At 43.4% G+C, this 22,934-nt stretch overlaps 1 protein-coding gene across 3 annotated transcripts in view; it reads left to right on the plus strand.

Moving 5' to 3' along the window:
* RPS6KA2 (ribosomal protein S6 kinase A2) overlaps positions 1–22,934 on the plus strand; it is a 172,564-nt gene that overhangs the window by 58,307 nt on the left and 91,323 nt on the right. Inside the window, exon 1 of one of the 3 annotated variants that reach the window (XM_028723880.2) lies at positions 4,989–5,783. The exons of the other annotated variants lie outside the window; for them this stretch is intronic. Within the exon in view, the coding sequence (XP_028579713.1) occupies positions 5,685–5,783 (99 nt within the window). The 5' untranslated portion in view covers positions 4,989–5,684. Of the gene's footprint in view, positions 1–4,988; positions 5,784–22,934 lie in introns of those variants that run through there. 3 annotated transcript variants of the gene reach the window in all.

A 22,934-nucleotide genomic window follows, 5' to 3' on the forward strand; every position in this document is an offset into this window, starting at 1 on the left:
GCTGAATTAGATGGGCATTTGGTCTGATCTGGTAGGGCTCTGCTAAAATATCACCTGCGGTATCAGCATCTGTTTCCCTAAAGAATTATTCCTCATAACTTCTCTGATAAGTGAGCCTCAGCCTACAGATGACTTACAAATAAGTATCTTCCTCTTCCTCTTCCTCATCTCTTTTTTTATGTCCTGTCTATCAGGCTGTACCATGTACGATCCAATCTAATGCATGCATACTTGGAAGTAAGGATTGTGGCCTAAACTCCAATGCACTGTGGTAGGATAATTTTTAATGCTTAATAATAATCAAACAGGTAAATTTGTGTTCTTGTTATCATCTGCCAAAAAATGCTTAAGGCAAGGCTTATGTGGGTGGAAAGTGGCTTTTAAATATCCCTTTAAAGTTTAATTTAGGGCATTTTGTTTTTTAAGAGGCTGGGAAAGCAATGTATATTGTTCCTGCAATGGCAAACCATCAGCCTCTCTCTGAGCCATTGGGGATCTGCTTTTCACAGGCTCCTGAATGTGTATGGAGAGCCTATATGGCCTATATGGCATTATGGAGAGGAAGGGTGGGATATAAATTCAATAAATTATTGTTACATCTAAATTTTTGCAAATGATCTCTGAGTAGGTAACATGAGGCTCTCCACTTTTGAATCCTGAGAGCCAATTGTTATTCCTTGCCTTAAATCACAAACATCTCAAGGCAACTTACATCAATATAACAAAGGCATACAATAAGACTTAAACAGAGTGAAGGTGATAATATATACATATCCAAAAGTTAAATCACCCACAGTCTTTCTTTGCTGGGCCAGTACTGAAAAGACTCTCCCTCCTTCTTGTAGCCACCCTTTGTACTATAGCAATGCAGTTCTCAGCCAGAGCCCACTCTTAGGATATGTGCACCCTTCTCTGCTTGTAGCAGAGGGAGAAATTTTTTTTGCAACCCAGAATAAATCATGCTTGTCCTCAGCATGCTTTGTTCAATCTAGATTGATTGTAGATCCTCCTTGCCTGACAAGTAGTTGGGCATGGTTGCTTGGTATGTGTTTGAAAACACTTCCCTTTATAAGATCACACATTTGAAAACCCTCCTTTTGTGATCTTGGTGTTCGTCCAACAACAATGTCATTGGGCAGATGTGGATACACCCCTCCATTGCCAGGACCACATACATCTGCTTTCAAATGGACACACTGCAGGGCAATGTAGAATTGATCTGTGAGAAGGTTTTATTTTGGGGATGAAACCAGTTTGTCAATAAGCGCTTCTCAGGGGCAAAAAATATGCAATAGATCTATATTGTTTATGGACTACATGGAAAAAACAAATAGTTTCCGTTTTTCCCAAGAAAAATGTGTCATGTGTACAGAGTCTTAAGTGTGCCTTTGGGCACACAGTGGATATCTGCCTAGGACTGGGGCATGCCTAGAAGGAGCAAACCTGACATGTTTCCATACTGGCCATGCCACTCTAGGTCTTCTGGCTCTCCTCTTTTCTCCTCTGACCCTACAGATACTCATGAACACATCTGAGCCTCAGTCTAATTGTGTAAACAGGTTCTAATAATGCACTATAGAATGGCATTTCCTTCTGCTGCTTTCTACTGCATTGTACACACTACCATGTGTGTGTGCTTTATATCATTTTTAGCCATGTTTTCTAGTTCAGTAAGATCTTAAAATTGCTTATAGCTCTTCAAGGTTTTGTTCCATCAGGAAGTTGTTCTCTATTTCTCCATTCTGTTCCTTAATACTAATATCACGTGTGACTGTACAGACCCTTGCAAACACCACCAGATAAAATGCTAAGACGTTTTATTTATTAGAAGATTTGCACATGCTATCCATCAAACGGTAGTCTTTATAGCCAATATTTTCCTGATTGATTAAGACTACACCCAATATTTTTGATGGAAAAAGTTACCACTTTCAACAACTTTTGCTAATCAGCTTCCCCTCACTCTGTGATTGATTTCAACCCTTGACATCAGCCATGGAGACAGGGTGTGGTGCCAATCAATGGAGTTGTGACATTCTCCAAAGATGAGAACTTCCTTGAACATACATGTCTTATTCCAAGCGAAAACAAATCAACGAAAGCTCCTGTTTGGTTTTGCAGGCGTTATCTTTGATTTCCCCCTGTTCTGCTTGGAGAAACATTAAACTGGTCAGCCTGTAGCTCTAGAGTTTTTCATTAGTTTACTTTAGAAACAATCGCCCATCTGGAATGGTCATCCTGAGGTCACTTTTATTAGGAATCTTAAATCCCACGTTACATTGAAGGCTTCAACGGAGGTAGGAGAATGCCCAGAACAACTTTCCTGTTGAAAACAGGACTCTAACAATGGAGTTCTGATGCAAAAGTAAGCTCTCCATGGCATATTGTGCCAGGCTGAGCTAAATGACCATACACTGAAGCTATTGCTGGATGCTGCCCATTGACTTGCAGGGGTCAGCACTGTTCCAGGACTACTAAACAAATTGCCTTCTGCTGCACAATCTTGAGAAAGGCATCGTTCATCATATCGTGCTGTAAGTTGTTTATTGCTGAATACAAACTTCCTGGATTCTATTGCACAGGCACTCACAGTGGTTGTCTTCTAATGATTTTGATGAATTATAATCAAAACTCTTTATAAGGATATCAGAAGCTACTTATGCTGAACCCTGCCACTGGTCCATCTAGCCTAAGGTCACCAGATGTTCCTGTTTCCTGGGGACAGACCCCGGATTTACAAATCATTCCCCATACAAAATCCATTGAAGTTGAAAAGTGTCCCCGGATTCATTGAAAAAAATCTGGTAACCTTAATCTAGCCCAGTATCTTCAACACTGGCTGCAAGCAGCTTTCCTGAATTTCAGATAGATCTTTCTAAGTCCTACCTGGAGATGCTAGGGACTGAACTTTCTATATGCCAAGTACATGCTCTGTCACCAAGCGGTAGCTGTTCCCCAGAAGCCACACTGCTCTGTACTAAAATTGCCAGCATGTTATTTACCCCTGACCCCCCCCCCCCATATCTCACTTTATGCATATCCATTTATTGATTTCTCTCCCCTCTCCTTCTGTGGTGGTAGAAGTTCCTCTGAGGGGAGTCAATTAATTAGTTACTAACATGAATCCCTAATCTCAGTTTTTTGCAATGTAAATTGCTCCAATCATTGTTTGTCTGTAACTACATTGAAGCAATTTCCAATTTAATTTATTTTTGGCTTGTCCCTGTTTATAAAGTCTGTGTAGGACTTTTGCTGGGATATAAAACAGTCCTCATCCTCCTGCATAGGCAAAATCTTCAAATTTACAATTTCCATTTTTTGTATTATACTTGTATTCAGTCATAAATCACACCAGATTTGCCGGATCAAAATAATAGCAGCAGCAGCTTCAAGTGTATATTAATAATAATAATTGCAAAACAATGGACTGTTTTAAATTGTATGGGATCAAAGACTGTAGTGCCTTTCTGACCACAGAGAGGCATTAAAACTACTGTTTCAACAGCTGGAGCCAGTTTGTCCAGGAATTCTTTAACAAGACTTAGTTGTGATTCCTGTATTGCAGGGGGTCAACCTGGTTTAACCATGCCCTCAGGTGAGGTAATCAGGAATTGACCCAAGAAGATGCTAATTACATATGAAGATATTTCTTGTGTGCACACATTCTAGTACAGTAAGTGGTGCATGAATATGATGGACAAGAAGTGGGAGTTGTATTGGGGTTTCATGAGACTAGAACTTATAATATCTTTCTGTCTTTTCTTATATTTCTGGCTGGGTGGCAAATGGCAGTTGACCAGCATAATCAGCTGAGACAACAAAGAGGAGTGCCTATAGGTGTCATAAGACATAATTAGCAACTTTCACACATGATAGATTCCTCTTTTTAAGGCTGAATGATTGGTGGCAGTGGCCTCTGGGAACTATCTTCAGCGTTGTGTTGTCATCTACATGTATCTGACCATCCCAACTGAGTCATGAATAAGTCATCAGAGAAATTCAGTGTCAGTGTGGGAAGGAGGCATCTCCATATTGTAACCTTTTAGCCTGGAGACGGAATATTAGCAAAAGGGAGGTGCAATATTAGTTTGGTGGAACAAATGTGGGGAAGAACTTTGGAAATTTTAAAACATTAAAGAAATTCCCTACCCCTTCAGCTAAGATAGACAGAAATGTTCCCATGAGAAATTGCCAGCATAGGCTTCCAGAAGAAGAAAAAGAAACCTTCAAGTTCCCCATTCAGTGGAGTGGCCATTTTGGCAACTGTTACTGCTGGATTACGGAAACTGTGGCCCTCCAGACTCCAACTCCCATGAGCCTCAGCCAGCACGACCAGTAGTCAGAGAAGATGTAAATTAGAATCCAAGAACATCCCGAGGGCCACAGGGTCCCCTTCTTTGCAACAGCAACAGCTCTTTGGTGATACCAGTGCTCATTTAGACATTGAATGTCGCAAGAACATAATAGCAGCAATGTTTTATAATTTATGTACCTGACTCATTTCAGAGCTTGGTCCTTCGGATGCAAATGTCAGCTGGCCCCCCCAAGTGTTGCTCTTCCACCCAAACCCTTTGGGCACTCCTTTGCATTTTTAACATCCCTTTAATATCACTGCCATGCAGACTATCGGGATGATTAAAGAGGATGGCTTTTAAGTGCCTCTAAGTGCATTTAAGGTGAAACTGTGGTTCTGAAAAGTCAAGGTGCTGGTATGCAGCTGGTGAGTACTGGAATGTGAGCCTGTATGCAGAGATCAGATGGAATCTTTTAGTTCTGTAGCGAGGCAAATGAAGAAATCTGATGTTTCAAGGTCTTGAGTGTTCTCTCTAAAACTGAACCAATTTTTTTTCTTTGTGGGGGCGGGGTTGGTTGAAACTCAAGGAAAGTCATAAAGGAGGAAAGACATTCACAACAGCAGTTAGAAATAAAGGCTTGGGAAGCTGCATCTCTTCTGCAGCAGCCTGATGTGACTGACTGACTGATTGACTGACTGACAGGAGAACTCTCCCAGGAGAATCTCCTTTGTCGAGCAGCTCATCTCTTCCCAAATCGGACCAGGATAATTATAGCTCTCCCTCGCTCTGCTGCAGTTTGCAAGCAGCTTAGGGCGGGAGTGGAGTGCAGCAGGGCGCCTGCTTCCACCGCGCGATCCGGGAGAGCCAGGAAATTGACAAAAGACCTGCTTTAACCAAGAGGACAACTAATAGGCACATTTAATATTTATCTCCCATCTGCAAGGGCTGGGGATTTGGAGCTTATAATGCGGGCAGCAAGAGCCCCGCTCCGATTGGACGTAGTAGCGGGACCGAAGGCGAGGGAGGGGCGCGGAGAGGCAGCGAGTTGGGCTGGCAGTTGCAGCGAGGCAATGTAAACACCGGCGGCGGAGGCGGAGCGAAAAAGGCGCTTCATCTGCTCCGGGCAGCGAGCCGCGGGCGGCGGGGGCGCTTCTGGAGATGCGCCTCGGAGGGGCTTAGCTCTCCATCTCTCTCTCTCCCTGGGACTGGATGAATCCCCGAAGGGATCTCCCTTCTCCTGGCTGCCCAAGTGAGGAAGGCTCGCCCTCCGCTTCTCCTCCCCGGATGGATCTAACGCGGGAGTGTGCCGGGCTGCCCTAGCCGCGCGCGGCCACTGCGGCTCCTCGGTCGGCTCCGGTGCTGCCTGCTGCCCTTCCAGACGCCGGGGCAATGGAAATGAGCATGAAGAAGTTCACAGTGCGCAGGTTCTTCTCGGTCTACCTCCGCAAGAAGTCTCGCTCCAAGAGCTCGAGTCTCAGTAGATTTGAGGTAACCAAAAAATAATAATAGCCGGCACGGTCTTAACTTCACCGGCGTCTGACCGAATGCTCGATGTTCCAAGTTCCAAAAGATAGTTTTCTCTCTCTCTTTCTCTCTCTTGGGCTCATTGCTGCGGAATTTGCTAGTGACGTTGCTGGTGCAAGAGTCTTAGGACAAGGGGGAAATTGTGTGAATTAGCCTTTTAAAAATGGTTTCATTTGTTTATCAAAAGTAATTTCACTTTCCAGCTGAAGGGTGGAAGGTAGTGTTGGGGAACGAAGTAGACCCCATGGGGAAACCATTTTATCAGTTTTACAACTGTTTCCCTAAAGGTGTGGTCTCTTACTCATTTTATTCCACCCTCCTTCCAAGGAGCTCAGGGGAGCACACGCAGTTCTCCTGCCCTGCCCCCAAGTAATCCTCACAACAACCTTGTGAGGTAGGTTAGGCTGGGAGGCTGGAGTGGCCCAAGGTCACCCAGTGAGCTTCATGGCCCAGTGGAGAGCTGAACTGAGTTCTCCCCAGTCCTGCTTCCAGACTTTTAACCACTCGCTCTGTTCCCACGGTGCTGCAGTTTTAGCCTGTCTACAGAGAGCTGTCCCCTCAAGACCTCTCTCATTTGTGCATGGTAAGGCTAAGGTAGGTTTGTGCTTCAGGTGGAAATAAATAAGACTTCTGTGGAATTTGGAAGCCTTCCGAGTCCAGTGGCAGGCAGCATCTCCATCATTTTGGATTATGTCAGTCTTTGAAGCCAGTGGTGGATCTGTTCATTTTGCAACTAGTGTAAGCTGGTGCAAGAGATTGTAAAGATTGCTAAGACCCAGTTTCACATACATTAGCATAAACGGCATAAAAAATTTACAGCACAAAGCCCAGGAGCAAGTCCTACTGAGTAAGGACCCAAGTAGAGTATGCACAGGATTGCAGCTGGACAAGACATGCCAGTACATGCCTCAGCAAGTTCAGTGGGACTTTCCCCCAGGTAAAGATAAGTGTACAGTGGTACCTCGGGTTAAGAACTTAATTTATTCTGGAGGTCCGTTCTTAACCTGAAACTGTTCTTAACCTGAGGTACCACTTTAGCTAATGGGGCCTCCCGCCACCGCCGCGCCGCAACCGCGTGATTTCTGTTCTCATTCTGAAGCAAAGTTCTTAACCTGAGATACTATTTCTGGGTTAGCGGAGTCTGTAACCTGAAGTGTCTGTAACCCGAGGTATCATTGTATCTTAAACAGGGTTGTGGCTTTAAAAAGGTTTTCTGCTCTGCTTTTCCAATTCCTCTCTCTTGATCCCAACTACTGCAACTGAGAGTTTTGCTAAGGAACTGTGTTTGATTCTATGGAGGTGTTCCTTGCTCATGGTCGCACTGTTTGAAAATGGATTTTCTTTTGCTGGTCTGTATAAACTGTGGGTAAAACCACTGAGCCTAGTACTTGACAGTCAGAAGGTCCGTGGTTCGAATCCCCACGACAGGGTGAGTTCCCATTGCTCGGTCCCTACTCCTGCCAACCTAGCAGTTCAAAAGCACGTCAAAGTGCAAGTAGATAAATAGGTACTGCTCTGGCAGGAAGGTAAATGGTGTTTCTGTGTGCTGCTCTGGTTCTCCAGAAGTGGCTTAGTCATGCTGGCCACATGACCTGGAAGCTGTACGCCGGCTCCCTTGGCCAATAAAGCGAGATGAGCGCCGCAACCCCAGAGTCGGTCACGACTGAACCTAATGGTCAGGGGTCCCTTTACCTTTATAAGCTGGCAGCCTTGATAAGTACCTGCATTCAGACAATGCAGTACTGCATTTCCTCTGAGAAGAAACTATTCTTCCAAGAGAGAAGTGAACCTTCAAGAGGAGGGGGGAATGTTTGAGGGAATTAAGAGCTAAAGGAAGTGGGAACACTGAAATTTTCTGTGTTGGGGTGGATCAGATATCTCTGTTCTTTCTTGATGCTGCTTTCTGGCTCTCCACTTAGAACAATATATCTGCATTTTAAAAGCAATTGAAATACAACATAAAACAAAGGATTGCTAAAGTTAAGGCAGGGAAAGCTCACCCCTAGTGGTCAGTATTGAACAAAAAGAACTTTTAACAACATTAAATAATGTAAAACTATTTTCAGAACAAGCAGAATGTGCACCTTTTAATTTTTGCTGATCTTAGCAACACTGGCATGCTTCATAGTTAAAAATGCAAAAGCTGCCTTAGGGAAACCATGACCATCCACACCTTCCTTCACTGTCAAGGCGCACGTATGTCTTTGCCCCAGTTGGACAGCTGCTTGATGGAGCTGATGCCAAGTAAATGCCAGTAGTTTTCAGAAGTGGACATCTTCTGAGAAGGCTGCCATATGGATTCAGGGCAAGTGAATGGCAATTGTGTGGCTATTCCCTCCCCCCCACAGGTGGAATAAATGAAGACAACGGACACAGAGTTTTAGGTTAATGGGCGAAAATGGCCACAACTTTATTGATTACAGGAAAGAAGGGTATTGGCTTTAGGCATTGGCCCTAACTGACTATCCGGTCTGACCGGGAAGGGTTAAACACCAACAGGGGGAGCCACCCGAGATGCATATCCCTAGGCGCTCCCCGAGGGGTTACCGCTCGGGGGCGCGCTTTAGGCTCTAGCCTCCGTAGGTTTCGGACGAGGCGTCGCCCCTCAGAGTCCTTTAACGAACTACCCTTCAAGCATTGGGGGAGGTGATGGCGTTCCTCCCCCCCAACCTCATCTGCATGACAATACCCCGGCCAATGCCTACCGCCAAAACCGAGGGAGTTGTGACGATTTGCTACGAGGTAGGCGAAAAAACCAAGTGGCTCACAAAACCAGCCAATTAGCCAAATGGAAAAACTCCTACCAGGCCCCTTGCGGCGACCAGCCGAAGCCCATAGCAAGGTCAGTGGCAAAACCTAAAGGGCGGGTGGGTGGGAAACCGCGTCGTCTCCAGGGAAGAAAGGGGGTGAGCCAAGGGCTGCCCTGACCTTAAGTGGCCCTACGAAGGCCCGCCCCTGCCGCCAGCCGATTGGCTGGCGCCACAGGGTATGCTAATTGGGGGAATCCCTGTCTCCCGCGAGGCTGACGCCAGCCTCGCGAGAGCGAGTGTGGGCGGGTCGTGATCCCACAACCCCCCCTCCTCCTGACGATCGGAAGGGGCATTGGCCATCTATTTTAGCACCCAGTAGGCTTCAAGAGGTGAATGAATGAATCTGCTTATTACAGTCACTGACCAGAGATGTTCAATAGGTGATTTTTTAAAAAAGAAAAAGTGCAAGAATTCCTTCTACTGTACTTGACTGTGTTACTTAGGAATACTTTGTTACAATAGTCTTTAGTGTTTTTGTTGTCACCTGATTGTGGCAGTGGATTCCTCACCCTCCACTGTGGTGGCTCCAATGCTCTCAGTCGTTTTTATAGTAATGTGGGATAGAAATATTGGGAACAGATAATAAGCAATGTGTTTAATAATAATAATAATAATAATTAATTTATTTATACCCTACCCATCTAGCTGGGTTTCCCCAGCCACTCTGGGCGGCTCCCAACCAAATATTAAAAACACAATACAGCATTAAACATTAAAAAACATCCCTAAACAGGGCTGCCTTCAGATGTCTTTTAAAAGTCAGATAGTTGCTTATTTCCTTGACATCTGATGGGAGGGTGTTCCACAAAGCAGGCGCCACTGCCGAGAAGGCCCTCTGCCTAGTTCCCTGTAACCTCACTTCTCACAGTGAGGGAACCGCCAGAAGGCCCTCCGCGCCTACAATTCTTTGTAGGAAAAAAGTTCCATGTTCAAATGGGGCTTAGTTTTGAGAAGACATGTGTGTCTAATATTACTTATAGTTTAGTTACTAGGTGGCACTAAACTTAATTGTATTTGTTCCTGAGATCATCCTACATATGTGAGGACTGGACAGTAGTTAATGTAACACTAGTTTTGTTTTGGGTTTTTTAAGATTGGAGGGGGGGGGGTAGAAATTACAGTCCAGTTAGCTTAATGTCTGTTCTGGCAAAAATGTCTGGAAATCATTATTAAAGATAGGCTGAGTGGATAGGTGATAAAATGGCAAATGCAATTCAATGCAAACAGGTGCAAAGTGATACATGTTGAGGCAATGAATCCTAATTCTACCCATAAGCTCATGGGGTCTGAACTTGGTGTGTCTTGGCCAGGAATGAGTCCTTGGGGTTGTAGTGGGTAGTTCTATGAAGATGTTGACCCAGTGTGCTTCAGCTGTGATAAGGGCAGATTCCATGGTAAGGATTATTAGGAAAGGAATTGAGATTAAAACTGCCAATATCATAATGCTGCTATACAAATCTGTAGTGCAGCCACATTTGGAATACTGTCTACAGTTCTGGTTGCCTCACCTCAAAAAAGATATTGTAGCGTTGGAAAAGGTTCAGAAAAGGGCAACCAACTTGATCGAGGGGGGTGGTGCGACTCCCCTGTGAGGAAAGGTTGCAGTGTTTGGTACTTTTTAGTTTAGAGAAAACACAAGTAAGAGGTGACATAATGCATGGCATGGAGAATGTGGATGGAGAAAAGTTTTTCATAGTGCTAGAGCTTATGGGCATCCCGTGAAGCTGAATGTTGGAAGATTCAGGACAGATGAAAGAAACTACTTCACACCGCACATAGTTAAAACAATTGAATTTGCTCCCAACTTGGATCACATCAGAAGAGGGTTAGAGAAACTCATAGAGGATAGGGCTATCATTGGCTACTAGCCACAATGGCTCTCTTCTTCTTCCATAATTGCCTTTGAATACGAGTTGCTGGGGATTACAGGTGGGGAAAGTGAGGTTGTGCTCAGTTTCTGCTTGTGGGTTTCCTATAGGCACCTGGTTGGTCACTGTAAGAACAGGATGTTGGACTAGATGGACCTTTGGCCTGATCCTGCAGGGGCTCTTCTTATGTTCTTTTTGAGTAGAGTTGGGAGTTTCCTCTTGCTGTTCTGTTCTCGTTTAAGAGACAATGAAGCTCTTGTCTAGCTTCCTGAATGGTGTTCTCTGTAAGCTTTCTGTGACATGGTGTCAGAAGTCTAAGTTTTAAACCTACGGATTCCAAACCAGACAAAGAAAATGGCATTGTTCCATGCACCAAGGCTCCTCAGCTTTCGTGATCCTGCAGCATGGGCTGAATGGAAAGAAAGAGTTGCTTGCTTTAGCCTAGCTGCAGAAAGAGTGAAAGATAGTGCAAGTGCGTTCCGTCCTTTATGGTATGGGGAAAGAAGCCAGCAACATTTATAAATTATTTTCCTTTGCTGAAGAAGGACACAAACACAAGAAGGAGAGTCTTCTGTCCAAGTCTGATGCCCTTTCCTGAAAGGAATGTTCTTTATGAGAGGCCTCCTTCTATCATTGGGTTCAGAATCCTGGAGAAACTTGGTTCATTTGATAGGGTCCTGCATGAACAAACTGAATGCTAAGAGATGGCTGTTTTTAAAAAAAGAGGAATACATTTCAAATTGATTGATGTTTGGAATTCTAGACCAAGGGCTTCCTGAAAGAATGCAGTTAATCAGAGAGCATAGCCCTTCACAAAGCTACATAGACAGCAAGGAAATGTCAGTTGATCAAAACTCAATAGGAAGCAAAGGCAGCTTGGGAGAGATTATTTCTCCACTCCAAAACATTAGAAGCAGTTGCACCTGCCATTTTGAAATGGGTATTTTACTCCTTCTGTCTCTGCAAAAGCATCACAAGTGGGAGCCTCAAAACAGCAGTCTGGCCATTTTGAGTATTGGTGGTGATGGTGATGGGGAGGATTGCATCCTTTGTTTGTTGGTTGGTCTGTTAAATTAATATCACACTCTTCCTCCCAAAGGAGCCCAGGGCAGCAAGCACACAAGCAAAATAACAAGGAAAGCATTTAAAAACAGTTCCAAAACAGATGCAAACTGGGAAAGATCTTCACTTAGAAGGCTTGTTGAAAGAGGAAGGTCTTCAGTTGGTGCTGAAAAGACAACAGAGACAGTGACTTTCAGACAGCATGCACAAGTTGTGGAGAAGTTCAAGGCGTTGTGTGGTAGTGGTGGTGGGGGTTGACCAACAAGAGAAGTACAGTGCCGGGAATATTGAAAAATAGGTCAATTTGACACTCTGTGTCATACCCAAATAGTGCAAGAAGTAACCGCTACATTGGACAGGTATTTTTTATTAGGCTTTGTATTTTGTAAAGCCCCTGACCCCAAATGAAGAATAAACGTTACAATTTGTTAATTTCAAAATGTGTTGGTGCCACTGTTGGTGCTATTTCAAAAGATTCTGGAACTCTTGCATGAGGCAGAAACTGTTTTACGCAGCCCAACAGGTATCCTGTTCTGTCTTGTATGCCTTGCCAGACAAACAAGCGATGTTTTGGGAAGCTTTTAATGTTTAATAGATTATTGTATTTTAATATTCTGTTGGAAGCTGCCCAGAGTGGCTGGGGAAACCCAGCCAGATGGGCGGGGTATAAATAATAAATTATTATTATTATTATTATTATTATTATTATTATTATTATTAATTATGAAGAGAAGCAGGTTAGGTTCACCGTGTGTGTGATTTGAGAGCATAGCCTGCATGATTTCCTCAGTCATGGAGTAGCTGCCTGGATGAGACTAATGAAAACATTGGGAGAAGTAGAGGTCTTCAGAGACAGTGGTGAGCTAAGAAAGTGATATTGTTTTAAGACCTGATGTCAAATCGTATGGTGTTCAGACATCATACAGAGTCCCTACTCCATTGGTAGGCAAACTAAGGCCCGGGGGCTGGATCTGGCCCAATCGCCTTCTAAATCCGGCTCATGGACGGTCCTGAAATCAGCATGTTTTTCATGAGTAGAATGTGTCCTTTTATTTAAAATGCACCTCTGGGTTATTTGTGGGGCCTGCCTGGTGTTTTTACATGAGTAGAATGCGTGCTTTTATTTAAAATGCATCTCTGGGTTATTTGTGGGGCATAGAAATTCATTCATTTCCCCCCCTCCAAAATATAGTCTGGCCCCCCACAAGGTCTGTAGACAGTGGACCAGCCCCCTGCTGAAAAAGTTTGCTTGTCAAACTGTTTGCAAAATGCAACTATTTTTCCTTCTGCCTACCTCATCACCCGCTCAAATTCTTCTGAAACTCTGGCCTTTTGTCTCTGCTATCTCTCTCTCTCATCTCAGGGAGAGGCTTTCTCCATTTGCTGTCCGGCCCAGTGAGTCTTTGTTAATGGTCTTCTTAATGGGACATAACTCATTTTTTGTGCTCTTTTAATGGTGCATCTCTCCAGGCAGCCAGCCTAGCTTAGAAAACAAAACAAAAAACCACATGGTTTATTTTTAACATGCTAAAGTGAATGTCTGGCACCTTCTCTTAATTCTAACATTTACTAAACCTAGGACACATGGGTATCTTGGACCCACAAACTCTGGCATCCAAAGTCTATAACAATATTTTCAAAATTGGATGTCTTAAGCAGGTTTAACCAGAGCATTAAATTGGCTACTACTTTGTGGGAGATTTGTTTTCAATGCTTCCTACTCGGAATCACACAAGTGCCTCTGATTTTTTTCAAAGGAAGGTGGTGGAAATGCTTAGATACATAAAATGAGTTATTGGGCCATGCCCAGCACTGCAACTCCACTGGCAGAAGTTCAGTGTGTGCAACAGAACCTCTTCCTCTCCTGTCCCCTCCAGCCACCCTGCACACCCTCAGAATTGGCTTTGAAGGATTGTGAGACCATTGGGAGTGGATTTTGGTGGTGCACAGTCGGAGGAGAGGAAACAGAAGCCCAGTGGCACCAGTGGATCTCCACTGACACAGGATAGGAAACAACCCATTGTCTTCATGGACTTCATCCTAATAATTGGCATGCTAGTGGAAGAAGATAACCAAGCTCAAGTCTTTATAGCAGGCTGAGGAATTGAGAAACAGTCCTGAATTCTAGGAAATCTTGTTATTCTTCCAAGTCAATGAGTCAGGGGGAATAAAAGAAACTAAACTTCCAGAGTTCATGTTGGAACAGCTTAGAGTGCAAGAACAGCGTTAGAAGCAGCCTTTGGTTTTAACATCTATGGTTCTTTTCCTTTAACCCCATCTCATAGCTCAGTAAGTTTGTGAAAGCATGGAGAAGGGGCAAAAAGAGAAATGGGCAAACTGTGCCAATGCTTTACAAGCCAAGGCAAAAATTTCTACCGAGCCAACATTTGGTTTGGATATTTCTGAACTGGTGATGTTTGGGGAGTTAGGAGAGAATCAAAAGTTATTTTCTATCCCTAGTTTGAGCCACTTCCCATATGGCTGGTATAATACATAGCTCAGTCCTATGTTAATTAAATCTGAACTTTGCAGAGGAATGCCAGTAGACAGTATCATTATGATTCCCTGTTACTCCACAGTTTTACAGTATAGGCTGCAGATTATTATTTGGCTTCCACCCTATTTGATTTCTGCAGAGTCTTAATGGTGATGTCAATGCAGCATTCATTAAGACTCTAAAAAAATTAAAACTCCAAACAATGAGCACATAGTTACTTCACTCTGTTACATTGACTTGCATGGCACCCACAGACATTTGAATGGTATGATGCCCAGATATACACAATGTATTCAATTTACTTTAGCATGAGAGACCCTGTGGCATCTATTAGAGCAAAAGCAAAACAGGACTATTAGAAAGCAAAAAGGAAGCCAGATGCATATGACTAAAGACATGCTCATTCAGCATTGTGGTCTAACCAAAACAATAAACTTCAAAACACATCTAACACCAAATCCATGAACAAATTTGCAAGCCAGGGAATTAAAATTCTTCTAATTTTTATAGGAACACTGCCTACATATTCTGAAACTCAAATGTCTGAAAAATCCCAGGGTGTCTAAAAAATCTTTTGGACATACCTTTTCATAATGGGCATCTTGCTCTTGCAAATGTAATGTGTTTGCTTCCATTTTCCCATTTCCTTCATGGCCTGTGAGCTGATCATATAAATTCCACTACAATAGATGTATGATATGTTTAAATAACTAGAGTGCAGAATTGACTTAACCTGACAGTGTATATCCAATTCTGCATTTCTGATCGTTTTCAGTGATTAAGTGGCAGCGTTGCCCAAATGTTGGCCCATTTTCTCTTTACTTTTAAGCAGTAGTGGCTTGGAAATCCAAATAAAAGTTCTAGCCCAGGGCGGTCCAGCCTTTCAGACCAAGTGGGCCACAAGAGTACCTCGACACAGAACCCAAGGGCCACACATTGAATTAAATTTCCATTTTGTAAATTAAAGTGTTTGCAATATAGTTAATGTTGTGTAATATACACAATGTGTATAATTAAATACACAAATAATAAATTTAATATGTTTATTTGTTAAACGGCATTTAATACACAAACATATGTATGTGCTTTCATTAGCAACCCAACATTGATTCACTGTCAGGATAAAGAGGTGGGGTATAAATAAATATAAGCTCCCTGCTCACCTCTCAGAGACAGCAGCACAGCCAAAGGGTCTGCAGCCAAAGGGCCTCCCATGCAAGTCAGGCCAGGCATGGGGAGAGGAGCTGCTGTCCCAGGAGCACCCATGCTCAAACTGCCCAATCCCTGGGAGGCCCTTGCTCACGCTGCCCTGGGCAAGGTTAGAGGGTGAGGAGGGAGAGGGCTGACCCATTTGGCCTCACGGGGTCTGAGCACCATTTGCTGTTGGTTTTCTTCCGTGCCTCACAAGAACAGCAAGGCACTTTAAGATGTCTTGAATGTTGCTGAGAGCCACATGTCCAGTGGCTCTCCAGGGTTTGACTGGGGTCCCCCCCCAGCCATACATGGAGAAGCTGAGGATTGAACCCAGGCCTTCTGCATGCAGAACAAGTATTTTACCTCTGAGCTGTGACTCTTTCTAGGGAGGATGACAGAGACAGCATCTAGTGTGGTCCAGTGTGGTTAGAATGTCCTCCACTCACCTCATTTGCAAGCTAAGTTAACCTCATGGGTGTAGCCAGGATTTATTGGGGGGGCAGACTTTATGTTGGGGGAAGTATAACCGAGAGATCTGTGACACAATTGGTCAGTATTTTATTTTTAAAGTATTTTTATTTATTTACTTGGTTTGAGGGGTGGCAGCTGCCCCTGCCACTGCCCCTCCCTGCAACACCCCTAGCCCTCCTCCTCTGCCCTACATTTTCTCCTTATGTTGACAATGTCCTACCTTCATTGGTGTTCTGGCTGATGATGCACTGCCAGCAAAATCATGGTGCAATTCCACCATATATTCACTGGGCTTGACACAGCATAACATTCTTGTTTGTGTTTTAACTGTTGTAAAATGTTTTTGCTCTTTTTTATTGTTGATCTCTTTGCCACCCTGGGCTCCTTGGAGAGGAAAGGAGGGTTATAAATAAAAGAACTAATGAATAATAAAAATAAATCATAAGTTTCTCCCTCTACCAGCACAGAGGGACTTGGGTGGCTAGCTGCAGAAGAGGACAGGGCTGCTTTACCTTAGTTGCGTGTAACTTCCAAGTGTAACTTGTATGATAACCTGCTCAAATTCCCTCTTCTACCCAATCATTAAAGGTGCAGCAGCTCTCTCCTCTTTTGCATGTGGCCAACCTAGATAAATTTAATAGCAATCTTATCTCTGCCCAACAAGTCTAGGATAAACTTGCATTGTTTATTATTTTACTCTTTACCCATTTTATTTCCCATTCATTGTAAACATTTGTTTCTCTAAAGAAAACTCACTAAATGCTAAGATAGCAGCTCTTTTTTGTTTACTTTTTAGTGAGGAATCCTCACAAGCAATTAGCCATACATTTATATAAAAAGAGGCAGAATTCATAAATGAAATGGTATCTGCATGTAGATCTTTAAATTATTCTCTTTGCATAAACTTTGTTGTTGTTGCTGCTAACTAAGAGAGGAGAGGGAAATGTTGTAGGCATGACTACAACATAGACAAGGTGTGACAGACCTAATAGATTGCTCTTGGAATAAAAATGAAGAATTTACTTGACAAAATTGGCCTCAATAAATGACAAGAAAATCGAGGCACATAGCCCATGAACATCTAGAATAAAATGTAAATTTGGTTTTACATTTTTAGTCGCCCCCCCCCCACCATTTGTTTATATCAAAATGTACAGTTCTGCAGAATTGAAATATCCCATATTGTGTGGGTTCCTGTGGCTTCAGAAGCTTTGTTGATGTTGTAGACCAGATCATGCATGCATAGAGATCTCTTGTGCTGACATAACATTAGAACACCACATCGGCACAGTATGCATCTGTGTATTTACAGCACAGCTGCAGGTCTGATGAAACCACTAGCATTATAACAGAAGCCTATAGGATGCTGGCTTGGAGCCACAAACTGAACAACACATCTATGCGTGCAAGTTATTCTTAAAATCCAACATCATATCTATTAATCTTACATTCTGACCAGAAGTGATATTTAAAAGACCCACTCTATTAGTTTTCAATGATGGGGGAAGCTCACACAGGGGCCCTTGGCAGCCACCCATTTAAAAGTCCCTGGCAAAACTGCTGGTGCTCAGAAAATGTTAGCATGGTCGCATTTGTGGATTTAAGATTTCTCTTTTTGGATGCTAACAGGATAAAGGAATTACACTCTGGTTTACATTGGCTCTGCAATCCAGCAGACTCTGAAACTGTAATCTTGCAAACACTAAGAGGAAAATGAAGCAAGAAGTAGTTGCCAATTTAAATCTGAGAACAATAGCTCAAACATGTGTCATTTCCTTCTCAAGCAAGATAAATGGTTTAGTGCAGCACAGGGGTCACAATATATACCTTAAATTGAGGGAGATTTGGGTGTAGTTCCACATTGCACAATTCCTTTTTGCATTTAGATAAACATGTGCCAAACCCAGCCACCCTCAAAGGAGTACAAGCTAGTGAAAAGCAGCATATAAAGCAGCATGTGGGGTCCAGTATAGGGCAACATTTTACTGGGCCACTTTTTACATGAGGAAAGGCATGATCCAGCTTGTTTTCCCAAAAGGAGATACATTTGTGATGACTCACAGGTGTCTCAAGATGTCAGGAAACAGCAATTGGGAACAGAAAGCAGCTATACGCCAGCTGGCTCCACAATAATGGAAGCAGTCGGGCACATGCCAGAACAAACCTAACCAGATATTGTACTTAAAAAGACTATTTAATATATAATAATAATAATAATAATAATAATAATATCTTTATTGTCATTGCCCCCTCTCGGGGACAACGAAATATATGCCAACATTCTGTCATACTCTAGTGCATGGGTCAGCAAACTAAGGTCCGCAGGCCGGATCAGCCCCAATTGGCTTCTAGATCCGGCCCGCGGATGGTCCAGGAATCGCCGTGTGGATCGCCAGCGTGTGTGTTCTTTCCCTCTCCCTCCCTCTTCCTCACACGGTGCCAGCGCCAGCACCTCCTCCCTCCCTCCTCCTGGCTTCTCCGCACCCTGCCTAGAGGAGGAAGGGGGCTGGGCTTTGTTGGTGCCAGCAGCAGCAGCTCGAGCGTCCGCCATTTTAAGCAGCCCTTCTCTGGAGCCCCCCCCCCAATATCATTCCCCTCCTCCCCCAAATAGTCCGGCCCCCTACAAGGTCTGAAGAACAGTGGACCAGCCCGCTGCTGAAAACGTTTGCTGACCCCTGTTCTAGTGTGATCAAGAAACAACTCAAGACAAGGCTTTGCAAACAGGAGCAGGTTTAATACTCAGTTGTGAGAGTCAAAGGAGTCACTAAGGGCAAGGAGCAGATTAAATGGGTGATGCATGTCCTTTTACTTTTTTCCATATAAGTGAATGGTTGATATTCACTTCTAAAGGGGGAAAGTGGAGAGCTAGAAGACTTATATATCATGTTACAAAAGCCCGGCGCCTATCCCTCTCTCTGCCAAGCAGTGTGTCCCTTTGGAGATTAGAAGACATGGCGGAGACTGTGGTGCTTTAAGAAATAATGGTTTTATTCACATATTTATACCTTCAGTCTGCCTGGAAGGGGTCCAGATCTTACATCATGGCCCAGAGTATTGCAGGCAGTCCTTCCTTCTTCCTTGCCAAGATGAATCTCTTTCTTCTTCCCAAAAGTCCCTTGCCCTCCCCCCCCCCCGTAGTTACCCTGGCAACCTTCCAAATCTCCAGTCTCTGGTCACACCTGGTGCTAGAAGTGCCACTGTCTTGTTAACGACCCACAATGGCTCTCTTAATGGCCCTAGTTTGGCCAGGCTACCTGGGAATTCCTTTGCAGTTTATATTCTCCCTTCATATCACCAATAACCCAAAATCCTAGCATTTATTAATTTTAGTATTTAGGGGTACATCCCCAGTTCTGTAACTATATGTATACACACACACACACACACACACACACACACACACACACCAGTGTGTGTGTGTGTGTGTATGTATATATATATATATATATGCAGGTTTTGGTGTCCTCGGGTATCTTCCCGTGTAAAAGGTCGCCTAGACACCCCAACTTTTACACGGGAAGATACCCGAGGACACCAAAACCTGCATTCCTGTACCCGTGAAAATCTACGAAAGCAAATATATATATATATATATATATATATATATATATATCTCCACACATTTTATTTCCTTTTAGATTTACAAAGAACTCATACAAAAATGCATCGTGTAAGGACTGGCTAAATAAGTTACACTGAAATTATAGACTAGATATAAGGCAGAATGGCTGACGTAGTTAGATTCATTTGGCAAATCTGCACACGCATTCTCTAAGCACTTCTTAATCTTAAACAACCATTTAATCAGACAATGACAGAATTTTGCATGCAACAATACAGCCACAATAATTAGTACATTCCATTATGTTTTCTTTCTTATGGAGAGGCCAAATTAATGGTGCTATCTGTTTCTCTGGCATTTTATTTCTCTAGATGCTGCAGACGAGAATACTAATGTTTTTCTCATTAACAACATTTTTTATTTAAACTTTCTTTTGTCTTGGCCCTCTGCAGAATAACTTGGAAAAAAGTCCTACTGAGTACAGTGGCATTTACTCCCAAATCCATGTACATAGGACTGCAGCAGCTGTTTCTCTTTTTTACTTGACAATTCCAAAGCCAAGTTTATTTATTATAGAATAAACTGAACCATGAAGTTAGAGGGGTCTAGTAAGCTGCATGATGAAGGAATCCCAGATCATGAGCATTCCCAACATGGGAATGAAGGTCTTCTGCATGTAGACCTCCGGCAAACGAGAGCTACCCTTCACCTCCCACTCACCACGAACTAGTGATCAAATTGCTCTTACTGTTAAGATGGTTCTCTTGATGATCAGCTGATATCTACCCTGTAACCAAAGTCCATTAAATCTAGTCCCACCATTGCACTTGACTTAATGCTGCTGATGTTTTAGTCACTTTTTTGTCTAGCATGCAAAACATCAGATTAAAGCATCTTTGCTGTCAACTCAAAATATACTTTTTCAGATTAACAGATAGCTTTGAGTTGCAATTACTAAAGTGGGATGGGATTGTTAGCGACTTGGGGTTGGAGAAGGGTAGGGTTGGATTTCTGAGGTTAGTCATCTAGCATTGCCCACCATATTATTTCATGTGAACGAAGGGGTTGGTTTGAAAACATGGGTACGTACCATACGGGCATCATTCTACAATACTTTTCATCCAAGAGACTCCTAATATTGTGAAACTTCACTTGCTTCACAGTGTTTTGTACCTGCTGTTAATTTGTGCTACTTAATGAATTTTCTGCGCAGTTGTTTCAACAGCCAGAACACTGTGCTACGCAGCCTCTAAAGCTGTTTTTTATTATTTAAACTGCAATCCTAAATTCCCCACCCCCAGGCTTGTGGGGCTTTATAAAGTGGGTGGGGACCTCTCCCATATCCACAGCCCTGCTACACATGGCAGCTGGGGTGGAAGTAGGGGAGCAGGCAGACCAGGCCCAAAACAGTCGCAGGATCTGACAGATTAAGGGCTGGCTCAGCCCTGCCCCCTCCCATCCCTGGAAGGATCCCACCCACATACTTCCACCTGCACATTCATCAGGTGGAAGCGAGAGCTCCGCACCAGTTGACACTACCATCCTGTCCAAACCTGGCACAAAAGGAGTTTGGAATGCTCTGTCATTTACTGTATTTTTATCTTGTTTTTCAGACAGTTGTTGTGAATTCCCCTTGTGAATGTTCTTTCATGATAGCAGTTGATGGCTCTTTTTCAGGCAAGGGCCATAGTTCAGTAGTAGAACACCTGCTTTGCATGCAGAAGGTCAAAGTTTTGATCACTGGCATCTCCAGGTAGGGCTGGGAGGGGAACCCTGCCCCAAATCTTGGAGAGCTGCTGAATGTTGACAATACAGTGGTACCTCTAGATACGAACTTAATTCGTTCCGGAGGTTTGTTCTTAACTTGAAACTGTTCTTAACTAGAGGCGAGATTTCGCTAATGGGGCCTCTTGCCGCTGCGCCGCCAGCACACGATTTCTGTTCTCATCCTAGGGCAAAGTTCTCCACTCGAGGTAACTCTTCCAGGTTAGCAGAGTTTGTAATCTGAAGCGTTTGTAACTCGAGGTACCACTGTACTACGCTAGATAGACCAATGGCCTCACTTGGTATAAACAGTTTCCCGTGTTTCCACTGAATGGATTAGCTGCATGGGAAAGGGTTTCTAGACAGCTACCAGAAACAATCAGTAACATGTAAAGCAACCCTGGAAACTAAAGGGAGAATGCAGTGGAACTTGTAAAGATGGGGGGGGGGGGGGAGACAATAGGAAAAGAGGCACAGCAGTGGCTTGTTTAAGGTAGCTTTCTGTGTTCCTTTGGCCAATGGGTGAGGCCAGAGTGTCCTTGCTTCTGCAGTTCCAGGGCAACTGGTGGACAGAGCAGAGTAGTTTTTTCGAAGCAAGGAGAAGGGGAAACTAAGTTCCATGTAGCTGTCCCTTCTTGGGCTGATGGTTGAGACTGGGAACTCCCTCTTGCCATATTGTCCTTTCCATTGTTCCTTGATTCCTTGGCCTCATGGCAGAGGCCACTGCAGTATCAGGGAAAGGAGTAGCTTGCTTCTCTATGGATCCACCATATTATCAGGCTAAGGTTCTACACAACTGGTTATAAATAGGATTCTTTGTAAGGAAACCTCCTCTGCTGAGTCTGATATGACAAGCATATTTAAAGGTAAGAACCAAGTAGGAGGATTGCATCAGCAGCTATGGATAAATCACTGTTTGTAGTAAATTCAGTTCTATCTCTGGTGTTGGCTCCGAACTAAGCTAGATCATTGCTAGAGTTGCCTTAGCAACCCTTATTTGTTCAGGCATGTATTTTGGTAACAGTACCAACAACTAGAGGACTTTCTGAAGCAAAATAAAGCTGGCAAGGGATTTCAATGGTTATATCAACCTACTACCTGCAGCTCTCTTGACTGTTTTCCTGACTTCTGGGAGCTCCAAGATTAAGCAGTGGTTCCTGCTCTTCAGATTCTCCAGAGATTGAGTTTTCCCTCTACCATGCTGTAGTGCACATATGTCAGTCTTAAGCAAGATCCATAACTCCCCAGTTCATGTGTTGTCCCCCCCCCCCCCGGGGAGAATGCTTAAATAGGGCATTTGAGGTATATCCCATTGAGTTCAGCAACTAATAATACTGAGTTATGTCTGCTTAATCAGAATATTGTGAAAGTGATTGCTGAGTCTTTCCCATTAAGCACATGCAGCCATGACCAACTGAACCTTTCTTTGTAGGTGTGCATTCAGAATTCTAGCTTTTTAAGTGCTGTATAAGTAAGAACTATTGTCAAGCTGTCATTGAGAAACAAATTGCTTCTTTCCTTTTGTGAAACCCAGGATTCACTGATGCAGTGGTGTCTAATTGAATTTTTATAGTGCCAGAACAATAGCACTGACAAACAATAGTTCTCAGAGTTTTGATCTGTCACCCATGCATCTTAACACACTCTCAGCTATTCTTCAAGCTAAGGAGAAAGGACTGATGAGCAAATGATATAAGGAACAGCCTTTGTCTAAATCAGTGTATCCTCTAGTGTTTCAAACAGAAGTCCTTTTTCCAGCCTGTTTCTGTGAGATGCAAGATTTCTTCTTTGGCAATTGCTCATAGCCGAATAAGATTGACTTCCATGAACACAGTCTTAACAGTGAGTCCATAAGTGACTGTAGAGGCCAATTCTGGATACACACAT

The sequence above is a fragment of the Podarcis muralis genome, chromosome 3 (assembly GCF_964188315.1).
Source record: "Podarcis muralis chromosome 3, rPodMur119.hap1.1, whole genome shotgun sequence".
Taxonomy (NCBI): Eukaryota; Metazoa; Chordata; class Lepidosauria; order Squamata; family Lacertidae; genus Podarcis; species Podarcis muralis.